The 16,257-nt window shown below is 42.7% G+C and overlaps 1 protein-coding gene across 1 annotated transcript in view; it reads right to left on the reverse strand.

The window, feature by feature from the left end:
- Positions 1–10,914, reverse strand: part of KNSTRN (kinetochore localized astrin (SPAG5) binding protein) — a 32,144-nt gene extending 21,230 nt beyond the window's left edge. The window contains exons 1-6 of the mRNA XM_007940451.1: positions 10,706–10,914; positions 10,343–10,437; positions 4,836–4,968; positions 4,139–4,186; positions 3,254–3,359; positions 2,946–3,039 (exon numbers count right to left, since the gene is read on the reverse strand). Coding sequence (XP_007938642.1) covers positions 2,946–3,039; positions 3,254–3,359; positions 4,139–4,186; positions 4,836–4,968; positions 10,343–10,437; positions 10,706–10,914 — 685 coding nt within the window. The remainder of the gene's footprint in view (positions 1–2,945; positions 3,040–3,253; positions 3,360–4,138; positions 4,187–4,835; positions 4,969–10,342; positions 10,438–10,705) is intronic.
- Positions 10,915–16,257: the final 5,343 nt, after the last annotated feature.

A 16,257-nucleotide genomic window follows, 5' to 3' on the forward strand; every position in this document is an offset into this window, starting at 1 on the left:
GCTTTGGGAGGAATGGTTGGTGAAAGGGCTGGAGGGAGGCAGCATATCTGGCCTTGTAGGAATAGGCCTTGGGTTACTGCTGGTAATCCTGTCTTCCTCTTGTAAGGTTAGAGGAGGTCGGAACATGTGGCCTCCTTGACGTTTTTGCAGCTGTCGTTTTAAATATCCAAAATGGTCTAACCACTTGTAAACATTCAAAATGGCTGCACCCTCCAGACAGCCAAAACTCCACAGCTCAGTTTGCCGCTTTCTTTGCTGTTTCCCTTTTGTCATCACCTACCAGTGTAGTCCTCCTTGCAGCCCTTGGTGAGCAGGGCTGATTGTTAGGTTAATTCTTAGGTCCTAACACCACTTGGCCATATCCAAACTGTCCATGCCATCAGGATCGGTGACAGTCCACAGCTCCATTTGTCTCCTTATTCAGTATTTTCATGCAGGTTCTTCTACTAGTTGGAGTTTAGTAAACACTTCTGTATCCTTCCTTTCAAAGTTCAGGGCTCCAGGATTATCTTCTGTATCTGGATCAACTGGTTTCTCTTTTCCTTGTTGAAGAGGGTCTGTGTAGTCTGTCTGCCTATTCTGCCATGTTATCAGAACTCCCACAAAGCTATTTTTAAATGGCTTTTAGACCTTAAAAAATTATTAGGTAAATGTAGTATATGCATATCACAAATTAAAATTATACAAAAAGTATGTATGTGTTGTCAGCCCCATCAAGTTGGTTCTGACTCACAGCAATCCTATGTACAACAGAACAAACACTGCCTGGTCCTGTGTCATCCTCACAATCATTGCTATGCTTGAGCCCACTGTTGTAACCACATGTCATTGAAGGTCTTCCACTTTTCCTTGACACTCTATCAAGTATGATATCCTTCTCCAGGGACTGGTCCCTCCTGATAACATGTCCAAAGTATGTGACACAAAGTCTCACCCTCCTTGCTTCTAAGGAGCTTCCTGGAAGTTCTTGTAAGACAGATTTGTTTGTTCTCCTGGCAGTCCATGGTTCAATATTCTTCACCAACACCATAATTCAAATGCATCAATTCTTCTTTGGTCTTCTTTATTCATTGTTCAGCTTTCACATGCATACGAGGTGTGACAGAAAATACCATGGCTTTGGTCAGGTGCACTTTAGTCTTCAAAGTGACATCATCGGTATTTAACACTTTAAGAAGTCTTTAGCAAGAGATTTGCCCAATGCAATAAATCATTTGATTTCCTGACTTACTTCCATGGGCATTGACTGTGAATCCAAGTAAAATGAAATCCCTGATAACCTCAACCTTTTCTCCATTTATTGTAATGTTGCTTATTGGTCCAGTTGTGAGAATTATTCTTTTCTTTATGTTGAGGTATAATCCATACTGAAGACTGTAATCTTTGATCTTCATTACTAATTACTTCAAGTCTTCTTCACTTTTAGCAAGCAAGGTTGTGTCATCTACATATTGGAGGTTGTTAATGAGTTTTCCTCTAATCCTGATGCTGTGTTCTTCTTCATATAGTCTAGCTTCTTGTATTATTTACTCAGCATACACACTGAATAAGTATAGTGAAAGGATAAAGCTCTGACGTACACCTTTCCTGTTTTAAACCATGAAGTGTCCCCTACTTCTGTTTGAACTGCCTCTTAGTCTACATATACAGGTTCCTCATGAGCATAATTAAGTGTTGTGGAATACCCATTCTTCAAAATATTCATAATTTGTTATGATCCACAGTCACATGCTTTTGCATAGCCAATAAAACACAGAAAACATCATTCTAACATTCTCTTTCAGCCAAGATCCATCTGACATCAGCAATGATATCTCTTGTTCCACATCCTCTTCTGAAACTGGTTTTAATTTCTGGCAGTTCCCCATTGATGAATTACTGCAAATGTTTTTGAATTATTTTCAGTAAAACTTTACTTGTGCATGATAGCTATGATTTTGTTTGAAAACTTCTGTATTCTGTTGGATTGCCTTTCTTTGGAATGGGCACACATATAGATATCTTCCAGTTGGTTGAGTAGGTAGTGGTATTTCAGATTTCTTGGCATAGACAAGTGAGGGCTTCCAGCATTGAGTCCATTTGTTGAAACATCTCAATTGGTATTGTGTCAATTCCTGGAGCCTTGTTTTTGGCCAATTCTGTCAGTGCAGCTTGGACTTCTTCCTTCAATACCATCGGTTACTGAAATGGTTGAACATTGACCAATTCTTTCTTGGTACAGTGACTGTGTATTACTTCCATCTTCTTTTGATGTTTCAATATTTTGTCCACAGAATCCTTTAACACTGCAACTCAAGGCTTGAAAAGTGTTTATAATGACTATAACAAATATATCCTAAAATGCAACCTACAGGTTAACTAGTACCATTGAAAGTCAATACTTCCTCATGCAAAGAGGCCATTTCCAAGCTGCTTCCTCAATTCAGTCCAAGGTCCCCCTTAAACTTTGAGCAATTCCTTCATTTGTTCTCTGTTTTGCTATAGACTCCGTTTTCCAAAGATGTGGCCAGAAAAGGAATCACATTTAAACACAATGAATGATTCTGATGATTACCCAGGTTTAGGAATCTTTTAAATGGTATTATGTCTCCCTCTTCCCACCTGGAAAAGATACCAAGGTGCTCTCTCCCTTGAAAGAAATAGAATGCCTTCTGATCTATTTGTTGGCACCACATGAATGACATAAAGTGTTCAGATAAGGAAGAGATAAGCCTTTCCTTCTACCATCCCTAGAGTTCTGTTAAACAAACTCAGCATCACATAAAGGAGAAAGCAGCTGAATAAAAGAAGCTTCCAAAACCTTTAGGGCTTTGCTGAATGACCCCTTCCCCCACCGGCTTCACTGATATCATTCTGGATTCTAGATAGTCAACAGTCCAGAATCAACTCGGGAAGGAATGAAAGTGCACTGATTCCTTTGAAGTCAAGTGGGTGCTGTCTCTCACCTGGATTGATGCCCTTGCTCTCCAAAATTGCCAAACAATTGTCCTGAAACTTCTCCAGCAGCTCCACCTTCTGAGTCAGGTCCTTCAGCTCTCCCTGTGGGGATGCACACAGACAGATCAAAATCCAGCCTGTCCCACTCTCCAGGGGTGGTCTTTGTTTCCCTTACTCTTAGATAGCCTTTTGTCCTTTATTTCTGGCCTCAGGGACCCGATCATTACAAGCTTGCTCCCACCCAGGACAGTATCCCTCAGGATTCCACATGCAATGTCCTTGTGGCAGCTAATGACAGATCAAGTATGTCTCTTACCTGAGTTTCAGTCAACTTCAGATGCAACTGTTTGTTGACTGCCTCTAAGAGCTGGTTCTTATCCTTGAGCTCCTCCTCTGATTTCTGCTTATTTGATGGTTTGCAGCTGTAATAATAACTGTACTCATATGAAGAAATAGAGGGGTTAAGAGTGTGGGCTATGGAATTCCACAAACAAGGATCTAAATCCCAGCTTTGTCACATAGTGGCACATGACCTTCAGTGGGTTACATATCCTCTCTAAGGCTGTTTCCTCATTTCTAGAATTAAAGCAATTCCTGTATCTCATATTATTATTATGAAGAGTAAATGAGAGAATACATATATAGTTCGTAGCACAACTGCTGACACATGCCAAGAATAATAAGTAATATCCATGGGTGGTGGAACTGGTTAAGTGCCCAACTACTAACTGAAATATCAGTAGTTCAAAACCACCCAGAGGGACCTCAGAAGAAAGGCCTGGAAATCTGCTTCCTAAAGGTGAAAACCCTATGGAACAGTTCTATGCTGCACACATGGGACAGCCTTGGGTTGGAACTGATTTGAAGACAATTTTTTTTTTTTTAAAGATTATTAACCACACAAAGCCCCTCTTATCCTGAAGGCCTCCAACTCTTGTTTTCTATTTTGAAGGGCAGCTAGGGTCCTGGCAGCGAGCCCAAAAGTTCTCATCTGGTATTTAAGATAGTAGCATTACAGATGTGTGTCCTGAGAGTGGTTCTCAGATCTGTTGTCTCACCTCTGAAAATCCCATTCAGGTGTCTGGGTGGAACCCGGACTCTAACACATAAACAAGCACCATGAGTGATTCTGATGTACAACCAGGATTGAGAGCCACCCTGTAATGGTGGCCAAGTTTCATTTACCCTGATTTCCACTCACCTCTTTCTTATGTTCTTCCTGATGGCTGTGTCTGCAGCTTTCATTTGCCTAGAGAAGCAAAAACAAAAAAATTAATCAGAAAACCACAGTACTATTGTTATGTGTGTTGTGAACAAGGCACACACACAAAAATAGCCTGAGTTACTGAGGAAAGAACTAGAGAAAACAGCACAAGCTGGGGAAGCTCTGAGGGTCTACACACTTTTGTTTTAGCAGAGACTATTGAAAAAGACTTATTAATAAAGAATGGGCTTCCCTTCCCTGACCACTCCTAATCACCAACCTGACAGACCTGCTCAAGATGGTGTGCCTTATCTTAGGTCAACCTTACTTACATGTGAACTGAATGCTGGGTTGGGTGATCACACATACATACTATAATGGGTCTGGCCTGTGCTTAGACCAGCAACCTAGGTTAATACGTAGTCCCCATACCGTATTAATATCACTTAGGGCTGGTGTATGACAATACTGCTATTTGTACACTCTGAACAAGTGATAACCATTCCTATATCTCTTTAGAACAGAACAACATGGAGGGTTTTAAAATAGCTCAGCAGCATCACGCCACTCTAGATCACTAACCACAGGCCAATCATTCACATGTCGTGCTCCTGAAAACCCTACCTTCTATTTCTTAGTACTGAGCAATTTCTAGCAAGGTGTTCAAACTGGATACCAATGATCTGACTCTTACCCATTCTCTCGTCTTGGTTTGATGATTTTTGTAACATCATTCTCTGAACCGCTTGAATGACAAAATTTGGTGATGTCTACTTCTTTGGACTTAACAGGTAGTAGGCTTTTAGAAATAGCTCGAGATTGTTTGTCTGTAAAGGAAAATAAGCACGTGGAACTTCAAGTAGCATGACTTAACAGCTGCAACCCTGGTGTAACAGAGGTCCATTCCAAGTTGTCATAAACCATTCTGGCCAATCTCAATTTTGAAGAGTACTTCAAAAGAATAAGGTTTCTAGACTAATTACAGATAGAAATCAACATTCTTTAAATCTGACAGTGTAGTGGTTTAAGAGTAGCCAAAAGCGTGATAAACAGCAGACTGAACGCTGGAGGGTACAGATGTGAATATGGGGGTTGATAAAAGCAAAGAACCAAATGAAAGGTAGTGTGTTATCAGCTAGGCAAAACACAGGTGAATTCTTCATCAAGCACTACTGGAACCGCACCATCTTGTTAAGCTCCCAGGTACCCTGCACATCCTCCTAACTCAATACTCAAGCTGCTTCGTTTTCTTTCAATTGTTGCTATAGTTGTTTTAGGAGTCCCTGGCTGGTACAAACGGTTACACAACTGTCTGCTAATTGAAAGGTTAGAGGCTCAAGTTCACTCAGAGGAGGGGGGAGCCTAGAGGTCTACTTCCAAAAAACCAGCCACTGAAAACCTATGGAGCACAGTTGTACTCTGGCACACGGGGGTGGGTGGGGTGTCACTTGATGGCATGGCAACTGGTTTGGTTGGCTGGTGACTGCCTTTGCCAGACTGTTTCCCTAACTACTCTAAGAGATAACCTTTGCGACCCCAGCCCCTAGTAGAGTGTGTGTGTGTGTGTGTGTGTATATATATATATATATATATATATATATGGCATATAGCATATAGCATATAAACAGATATTCAATAACTCCTTGCTGGATTAGTGCAACACTTCAGTTTTATGGGTTGTTTCACAGACTTTTATCCCTTGTTCTGGTTACCTAGTGCTGCTCTGACACGAATATACCACAAATGGGATGGCCTTAACAATAATAAAATAAAATTGTTTATTCTTACAATTTGGAGGCTTTAAGTCCAAGTTCAAAGTGCCAGGCTCTAGGGGCTGGGTGAAAGCCCTTCAACCTTGGTGTCCAGCTCTGCCTCCTGCTCCCGGCCCACTGGAGCTAGAGGCGTTTCTTCACTCAGACAGCTGTTGGCTGCTGAGGCTGACAAATCCCAGGTTGACAAGTAAAAAGGCACAGTCCCAATGTTAGCAAACCACATGGCAGGCCAGTAATTCAAGTCCATTGCGAGTCCAAATGTTGGCAGAGCATGATAGGCTGCTGAGCAATGACATGGCTACATGAAGGGTTCAAGGGGCCATAAGCTAGAGACCATTCCCAAAGTTGCTTCTTATATACAGGAAGCAGACCATATCCCAAAGGCAGCTACTCAGCTGCCTGTGGTAGGTCCTGTCATGGAGTTGATTGCCAGTCTCATCATGGTGAATAACTACCACCAGCTGCCCAGCCACTCACCCAGGCCCAGCCAAGTTGACATACAAACTGAACTACCACATTCCTAAACTTAAAATTATCTCCTCTGGTCTTCTTTCCTTCCTCTACTCTGACTTACCGCCAGCCCTTTTAATCTGCTTATCCTCAATTAAGTTAAAAACAAAAGCAAAATAACTAGTTGCCATTGAAGTCATCTGTAACTCAAAGCTACAAGTGTGTCAGAGTAGAACTGTATTCCATAGAGTTTTCAGTTGCTGATTGTTCTGAAGTAGATTGCCAGATATTTCTTCCGAGGCACCTCTGGTAGACTCAAACCTCTAACCTTCCAGCTTGCAGCCAAGTGCCTCAAGCATTTACACCAACCAGGGACTCCCCAATAAGTTTTGTCGTTGTTGCGTGCCGTCAAGCCGATTCCAGAGAATAACGATCCTATAGAGTAGAACTGCCCCATAAAGTTGCCTAGGCTGAAATCTTTACTGGAGAGCATATTTCCAGGTCTTCTCTCCCATAGAGTGGCTGGTAAGTTTGAACTGCTGACCTTTCCCTTTTGGTCAGCAGCCCAGGGCTCAACCATTGCATCGCCACGGCTCCTTCCATTAAGTTTAAAGCCTCTCCATTTGTCATTTTATTTTGATTTTTCTTGCCAGGCCATTGCCAGGTAATAGAGAAATGGTCCTGCTGTACCACTCTTCTCTCCCAAAGGTGAACACCTTTCCCCAGCCCTTGTGCTAGTCCTCCACCATAGACTATCTTTCTACAATTTATTTTTCACAGTAAATTCAAGCAACTTATTCTGGAGTTAAGCAAACATATCACCCCCTACACACACAGAGAGCTCTTCTAGGTTATACTAACTTTTCACCTTGTTCCTTGTAAAATGGCTCCCTTAAGCTTGATGTAAAGTAAAAGCCTTAACAGTTACATCAAACGAGTTGAAGAAGCGAGGTAAAGTAGGGAGCAGGAAATTGTTTTTGTATTTCATAAAGATTTTATTTTGAAAACTCTAGCTGCACAACAGTTTGGAATGAATACAATTTCTCAAGTTAACAGATTCTTTCAAGTACACTCACTGGAAACCTTGACTATTTTAGATACCCTTACCCCTAAAGCAAGGAGCCCTGATAGCACAGTGGCTAAAGCATTCAGCTGCTAACCAAAGGGTCAGTGATTTGAACCACTAGTTGTTCCATAGGAGAAAGATGAGGCAGTCTGTTTCTGTCAAGATTTATGACCTTGGAAACCCTATGGGGAGGTTCTACTCAGCCCTACAGGGTCCCTATGAGTTGGAATCAGCTCAGTAGCAGTGGGTTTGGCTTGGCTTTTACCCACAAAATATTACTGGGGTTCTTTTTGAGGTCTCTGAAGTAAAAGGTAACCTTGTTATTGTTATGTGCCGTCAAGTCAGACCTGGCTCATAGCTACCCCTCCTTGGGTTTCTGAGGCAGTAGCACTACAGAAGTAGATTGTCCAACCTTCCTCCCAAGGAGTGGCTGGTGGGTTTGAACTGCCAGCCTTCTGGATAACAGTCAAGTGCCTTAGCACTATGCTAGCAGAGCTCCTTACAAAGGTATCCTTGGGGGAATGTATTTTATCTTCTCCTGTCTCAAGTATTAATAAATTATACCCAATAACAAACCCACCCCATGTAAAAAGAAGTTAACAAACAGATCAAAACAATAAATTGGCCAGTGACTGGAATGATCCCAATAATCCATCTTTCTAGAACCTAAGGATTGCATTATGGGGGAAATCGATGGCACATAACAACACAAGGAAGGGAATTAGAGGGCTGATATCAGGGAAGTTATGGAACAAAGAACTACATTTGGCTTTTATTTTTTTTGAGGAGTTAAGGTATTTTTTTGTCTTTCTAAGATAGCCAGGCAAGTAGGGACTACACAGGCCATGGACCTGGCAAACTAACTTCTGGAAGGAAAGGAGCACTATGCAGTCAATCATGCCTATTCATTGAAGTCCCAGTGACCAGAGGATTCTGGGTCTTGGAGCTCTGTTTTTGGGACTTCTAGGATTGGTAATAACATCTTGCACAGACAAGGTGTGGCACATGCCTGGGGGAAATAGTTGCCTGAGGGATCTCTTCCAGAGCTTACCTGATGCATCTCTCTGCTTATATCCTTTCTGGTTATAATAAATGGGTTATTCTAAGTGTGCTCATTTTAGAGAATTAACAAACACACTGGGGGTTAGTGACAGCCAACAGAGAAGCTGACAAGGCAGAATCCGAACTTGTGGAGACCCAAATCTGAGTAGTTAGCTCAGAGAGTGTCATGTGGGTGGCTGATGTTAGAATGATGAAGTAGGAAAGAGCGGTGTATGGGTTATCTTCATATTTTGGAAATTAGCTTTATGTTGGCTCTTATTCTCGCAGAAGGAGCTCTGGTAGTGTAGTGCTTAAAGCATCTGACTGCTAACCAGAAGGCTGGCGGTTCAAACCCACCAGCCACTTCTCAGATGGAAGACTGGGCAATCTAGCTTCCTCAGTGATACTGCCTCGGAAACCCAAGAAGGGGTCACCATGAGTCAGAATCAACTCGATGGCGGTAAATGTTTTTTTGTTTTGTATATTCTCGCAGAAGGAAAGGAGGCTTATTTTTCACTTTATATCACTTTCTAACAATCTTTTTTTTGTTGTTGTTGTTGTTTGCCATCGAGTCAGCCCCGACTCCTAGCGACCCCTCCTTGGGTTTCCGAGGCAGTTATCACTACGGAAGTAGGATTGCCCAACCTTCCTTCCGAGGAGTGGCTGGTGGGTTTGAACCGCCAGCCTCCTGGTTAGCAGTCAAGTGCCTTGGCACTATGCTACCAGAGCTCCTTTTTTTACATGTGCATATATTACCTACTGAAGAAACAAAAACAAATAACCCATGCCCAAAATTGGAAGGAAAAAATAATCTAAATTTTTTTAATTATTGAGGTGCTGTACGACCATAAAGTGTTAGACAAGGTTAGAAAGCAAAGCTGCGAAAACTCCCAACTTGGTTGGAGAGAGCTAGTCACTCCCCACTGAACAAGGGACACTGAGGCAATTTAGGGAAAGACAGCAGAACTAGGTAAGGAGATATGGCTCCAGTTCCTCCAGCCAACTCCCCAGTCCCTTGCTGACGCCAGGATTAATGTCCAGGTGTTCTGAGGCAACAGAACAACCTGTTAAGCCTTTGGAGAAAAGCCTGTTTACCCCCACAGATCAATCTCACCACTGCTCATCAACCAGCTGGAAGGAGTCATCTGTGAAAGGCTCATCAATAGCTACTTCATAATCTCTCACAAGTTTTCTAGTGTCCGAAGCTTATTCTGTGCTATAACCTCTAGATTAGGCAGCTGATAACTGCAGATCCTATGCAATGACTTTCAACCACCCGCAAGGTAACAAAGCAAAATAGCAAAGCAATTAGAAGTTTTTTTAATCATGTCTCTTTCTTTTTAAAGTATTCTCAACTGCTTTGGCTAGACTGACCCCTCATTTCACTTAAACATTTACTGAGCGAGTACTATATGAGAAACACTAGTATAAATGTGAAAAACAAACCATGGCACAAACAACTACTGCCTCCTCACCTAAGTATCCCACTTCCCAAATGACCCTGATAGTCTAGTCCCTCAAGATTAGCTCTACTCTGGAAATAAAAGTGTTAACTTGTTAAAAGGGGGTTCCTGGTTTAATGGGGATAATACTGTAGAACAACTAGCAACTCAATTGGTGGGATGCAGCACGGGTCAAGGTGTTGGAGCACAGCAAGGCAGATCTAAGATCCCACCACTTGACCCTTCTTCTTCCACCATAAACCTAAAACTTGCCTTTAAGGGTAGGTTGTGAAAGCCGACAGAATGGCCTAGCCTGCTCCGAGCCCCCATGCCCGGACAGTGATCTGAATCCCCCATTCTCACTGCCTCTCTAGCTACACAGGCCAGTCAGTCTACAGGGCCCGTAGGGGGCTGGGGTTTGGACACCTACCTGCGGGCAGGCTGCCGCTCAACATAGAGGGCGGCTGCAGAGTGTACACTGTCTTAACCACGCTGGTCATTGTAACGAGGCGGCACGGCTGGAACCTAGAGGATGCAAGAGTAATGTTATCTATGCAGCGCGGGGTGACCGGGTGCACCGCCGGCGGCCAAGTTGCTGGAGGTCTTGGGGAGGGCGCGACCCCGCCAGCCCCACCTCGAGGGAGAGATCGGGAAAGAGAAGCCCTCGCCGAAGTGACTTAATCCTAGCCAAAAGGCCAAGAAGCGATCTTGGTTCAGGAAGGATGAGAGCGAACTAGCCCATTCCATGCGTCCTCCACACCCAGTCCAATCCCTTGTCCCGGGAGAGCCGCACCCAGGAGATCGCTGCTTGCTCCCGTAGTCTTCTGGGATCTCGTTCAAAAGACGCTCCGAATCAACTGCCTCACCGCGCACAGTATCGGCCACCTCCGTTTCAAAAGGAAACTTCCGGTAGTTAGGCGGGAAGGAGTGCAATTCGCGTTCCGTAGGCAGCCATTTTGTACGGAAGATACTGTCTTGGGTAGTGGCTTCAGGAGCTGCCATGCTGTACGGTAGATTCGAGTGGAGGAGGGAGCCTGAGGCTCCCAGCCACGGGTGTTGGAGCCCCGCAGGTCTCAGCAGGGTGCGCTTTACGGGCCTGACTGGAGCTAATGAACCACCTGCGTCATATTCTGGGCTTAAGGCTCTAACGTGGCCACGTTTAGAGTCCATGTAGTCATAATCCTCCTCATTATTTGGTCTGGGATTGTTAAGAATATTGCAAGATGCCTGGTTGTCTTGACCACAGGTTACCTGGATTGCAGAAAGCTATGGGTTATAGGGTGGAGAATGGCAGGTTAGGCTTGGAGAAAAGCCTGTGTGTAGACTGACATACCTGAGGCACCTACCTGCAGACCTAACTTTAATAGCATTTATCCAGATTTTAAGAAGAGATTCAAAGCTATTTCTAATAAACGGGACAGAGAACTCAAGTACTTACTGCATTTACTCATTAATTTCACTCGACAAAGATTTATTGAGCACCTTCTATAAGCTATTGAGCACACCCACTATCCTAAGTGGGTGAGGAACAGCAAAGTTCAAGAGTAATCTTGTCTTGGCCTTGTTTGAGTTTACAATCTAGTGCAGGAAATGGTTGTTGTTGTTAGCTGCCATCAACCCTATGTACAGCAGAACAAACACTGCCCAGTCCCGCGCCAGCTCCACAATCCTTACTATACTTGAGCCCATTGCCACAGCCACTGTGTCAATCCATCTTGTTGAGGGCCTTCCCCTCCTTCATCACCCTCCACCTTACCAAGCATGACATCCTTCTCCAGGGAATGGACCCTTCTGACAACATGACCAAAGTATGTGAGACGAAGTCTGGCCATTCTCACCTCCAAAGAGCATTCTGGCTGCACTTCCTCCAGGACAGACCTGTTAATTCTTTTAGCAATCCACAGTACTTTCAGCATTCTTCGCTAGCATCACAATTCAAAAGCATCAACTCTTTTTCGGTCTTCCTTGTTCATTGTCCAGCTCTCACGTGCATATGAGGTGATTGAAAATACCATGGCTTGTATCAGGCACACCTTAGTCCTCAAAGGAGACATCTTTGCTCCTCAGCACTTGAAAGAGGTCCTTTGCAGACAATTTGCCCAGTGCTATGTATCGTCTGATGTCCTGACGCTGCTTCCATTGGCGTCGATTGTAGAACCAAGCAACGTGAAGTTTTGACAACTTCAATCTTTTCTCCATTTACCGTGATGCTGCTTATAGGTCCAGTTGTGAGGAGTTTTGTTTTCTTTATATTGAGATGTAATCCACATTGCAGACTGTATCCTTCAATCTTCATCAGTAAGTGTTTCAAGTCATCCTCACTTTCAGCAAGCAAAAAAATAGTGTCATCAGCATATCGCAGGTTCTTCCTCTAATCCTGATGCCACATTCTTCTTCATATAGTCCAGCTTTTCAGGCTATTTGCTCAGCATACAGACTGAATAAGTATGGTGAAAGGATACAATCCTGACATACTCCCTTCTTGATTTTAAACTATGCAGTGTCCCCTTGTTCTGTTCGAATGACAGCCTCCTGGTCAATGTATAGGCCCCTCATGAGTACAATTAAATGTTCTGGAATTCCTATTCTTCTTAATAGTACCTGTAATTTGTTATGATCCACACAATCAAATGTTTTCGCACAGTCAATGAAACACAAATAAACATCTTTCTGGTATTCTTTGCTTTCAGCCAAGATCCATCTGACATCAGCAATGATATCCCTTATTCCACATCATCTTCTGAATCCTTTTTGGATTTCTGGAAGTTCTCTGTCAATATACTGTTGCAACCATTTTTGAATTATCTTCAGTAAGATTTTACTTGCATGTGATATTAACAATACTGTTTGATAATTTCCACATTCTGTGGGATCACCTTTCTTTGGAATGGGTACAACTATGGATCTCTTCCAGTCAGTTGGCTAGGTAGCTGTCTTCCAAATCTCTTGGCACAGCCAAGTGAGTGCCTCCAGTGGGGCATCTGTTTGTTGAAACATCTCAATGGGTATTCTGTCAACTCTTGGAGCCTTGTTCTGTACCAATTCCTTCAGTGCAGCTTCGACTTCTTCCTTCAATAACATTGGTTCTTGATCCTGTGCAACCTCCTGAAATGGATGAACATCGACCAGTTCTTTTTGGTACAGTAACTCTGTGTATTCCTTCCATCTTCTTTTGATGCTTCCTGCATCATTCAATATTTTGCCCATAGAATCTTTCAGTATTGCAACTCGAGGCTTAAATTTTCTCCTCTGTTCTTTCAGCTTGAGAAATGGCAAGTGTGTTCTTTCCTTTTGGTTTTCTAACTCCAGGTCTTTGGACATTTCATTATAGTAATTGGCTTTGTCTGCTTGAGCTGCTCCTTGAAATCTTCTATTCAGCTCTTTTATCTTGTCCTTTCTCCATTTGCTTTAGCTACTCTCTGCTCAAAGGCAAGTTTCAGAGTCTCTTCTGACATCTGTTTTTGGTCTTTTCTTCCTTCCCTGTCTTTTTAATGACCTCTTGCTTTCTTCATGGATGATGTTCTTGATGTCATCCCACAGTTCTTCTGGTTTTCAGTCATTGGTGTTCAATGCATCAAATCTATTCCTTAGATGGTCTCTAAATTCAGAAGGGATATATTCAAGGTCATATTTTGGCTCTTGTGGACTTATTTTAATTGTATTCAACTTCAAGTTGAACTTGCATATGAGTAGTTGATGGTCTGTTCCCCAGTCAGCTCCTGGTCTTGTTTTGGCTGAAGATATTGAGCTTTTCCATTGCCTCTTGCTAGAGATGTAGTCAATCTGATTCCTGTGTACTCCATCTGGTGAAATCCACGTGTAAAGTTGCCCTTTGTGTTGTTGAAAAAGATATTTGCAATGAATCAGTCATTAGGCTTGCAAAATTCTACCATGCAATCTCCAGCATTATTTCTGTCACTAATGCCAAATTTTGTAACTACTGGTGATTCTTCTTTGTTTCCAACTTTTGCAATTCAGTCACTAGTGATAATTAACACATCTTGATTGCATGTTCGGTCAATTTCAAACTGCAGAAGTTGATGAAAATCTTCAATTTCCTCATCTTTGGCTTTGGTGATTGGTGAGTACATTTGAATAATAGTTGTATTAACTCCCTTGTAGGCATTTGGATATTATCCTATCACTGACAGCATTGTACTTCAGGACAGATCTTGAAACATCCTTTGCAAAGATGAATGCCACAGCACGCCTCTTCAAATTGTCATTCCCAGCATAGTAGATTATATGGTTGTGTGATTCAAAATGGCCAAAACTGGTCCATTTCAGCTCACTAATGCCTAGGATATCAATCTTTATGTGTTCCATTTCATTTTTGACAGCTTCTAATTTTCTTAGATTCATACTTCACACATTCCATGTTCCAATTATTAACGGATGTTTGCAGCTGTTTATTCTCAATTTGAGTCATGCCACATCAGCACATGGAGGTCCTGAAAGACTTACTTTATCCATATCATTAAGGTACATATCTGATGAGGCAGCTCTTTCCCACTCATATTTTGAGTGCCTTCCAACCTCAGGAGCTGGTCTTCCCGTACTGAATTGGACAGTATTTCCAGGCTATTAGTAAAGTTGCCCAGTAATGTATCAGACAGTGTTTCTCTGCTATTCATAAGGTTTTCCCCAGCCAATTCTTTGAGAAGTGGATGGCCTCTTCCTTCTTCCTAGTCTATCTCAGTCTGTAAGCTGCATTGAAACCTGTGTACCATGCGTAACCCTACTGACGTTTGAAACACCAGTAAATACAGGTATATGTTTACCAACTGTGGTAAAACTATGAAGGAAAAGTACAAGGTTTTATAAGAGAGACTAGCAGGAGAACCTATTTTAAATTGGAGTCTCAGAGAAGACCTCTCTGAGGTGATGTTTGATTTAGGAAAGACTAATGGAAGTTGCAGTGCAGTGAATTGCTTAATACGGCCCTTCTAGCCATTGTCCTAAATTTTGTGATATATCGTAAATCCTAGCCTCTATGCCTGTTTAGGGATCTCTGGTGGCGAAGTACCTAAGGCCTTTGACTGCTAACCAGAAGGTTAGTGGTTCAAACCCACCAGCTATTCCATGGAAGGAAGATCGGACAATCTACTTCCATAAATATTTACCACTTCAGAAACCCACAGGGGGTTGCTACGAGTCAGAATCGACCCTATGGCAGTGATTTTTTTGTTTGTTTGTTTGGTATACCTGTTTAGGGTGGGATGCATCTTGAGTCCTGTCTTGCTGAAGGGTGTGACTCAGGTCACCACTTACTGTTTCCTTGAGGGTATATATGTGGATGTTCTGGCAAAGTTTGATCTCTCTTGCTCCAGGTTCTGCATTTGGTTTGTCATCATATCACCCCTGGACCTGAGACAGCAGTCAGTCATCTGACCTGCTGATTTGAGTTTGTCAACCCCTGCAACCACATGAGTGAGGAGAATCCTCTAGACTATGCCTGACACATGGATTTGGCATTTGCCAGCCTCCCTGCCTTTACCACTGTGTGGGCCATTTCCATAGCAGCGTGTGAATTCTGTGAGAAGTTACAGCAAAATAAGCAAAACTTTCAGGAGGGAAAGTACTGAGGAGAGCATGAGGAGTTGATGTTAGAGATGATGATGAGTGGTACAGCAGTTTGGAAAAGTTGGACATTAACCTCTGCCTCATAGGAGACGGCCTTGTGCTGATTCTAAAAGAAATTATTTGAACGGAAGTTAACAATGAACAATAATGATAAATGAATAATAATAACAAATGAATGATAAGTTTTGGAAAGTCAAACCAAACCCCTGCTATTCAGTTGATTCCCTCTCACAGTGACTCTATAGGACAAAGTAGAACTGCCCCCATAGGGTTTCCAAGGCTGTAAATCTTTACAGACGCAGACTGCATATTCTTTCTCCCACGGAGCAACTGGTGGGTTTGAACCACAGGTCTTCAGTTAGCAGGCACGTGATTTAACCAGGAAGACTGGGCAATCTACTTCCTTAGAGATACTGCCTTGGAAACCCAAGGAGGGGTCACTGTGAGTCGGAATCAACTCGATGGCAGTGAGCTCTGATGAAACCTTATACTGAGGTTTGGAGGGGAAGAGAAATGCAAATGCCCAAGGCAAGAATCGACTTTTCTCCTTGTTGTTGGGTTCTGATTCATAATGACCCTTTGAACAACAGAACAAAGCACTGCCCGGTCCTGTGCCATCTTACAATTGTTGCTGTGTTCGAATCCATTGTTGTAACCACTGGGTCAACCCATCCCATTGAGGGTCTTCCTCTTTTTTGCTGACCCACTACTTTACCAAGCATTTTGTCCTTCTCCAGGGACTAGTCCTTCCTGATAACATGC

Source organism: Orycteropus afer, unplaced genomic scaffold (genome assembly GCF_000298275.1).
Source record: "Orycteropus afer afer isolate SDZICR_OR568_19922 unplaced genomic scaffold, OryAfe1.0 scaffold00068, whole genome shotgun sequence".
Classification (NCBI taxonomy): Eukaryota; Metazoa; Chordata; class Mammalia; order Tubulidentata; family Orycteropodidae; genus Orycteropus; species Orycteropus afer.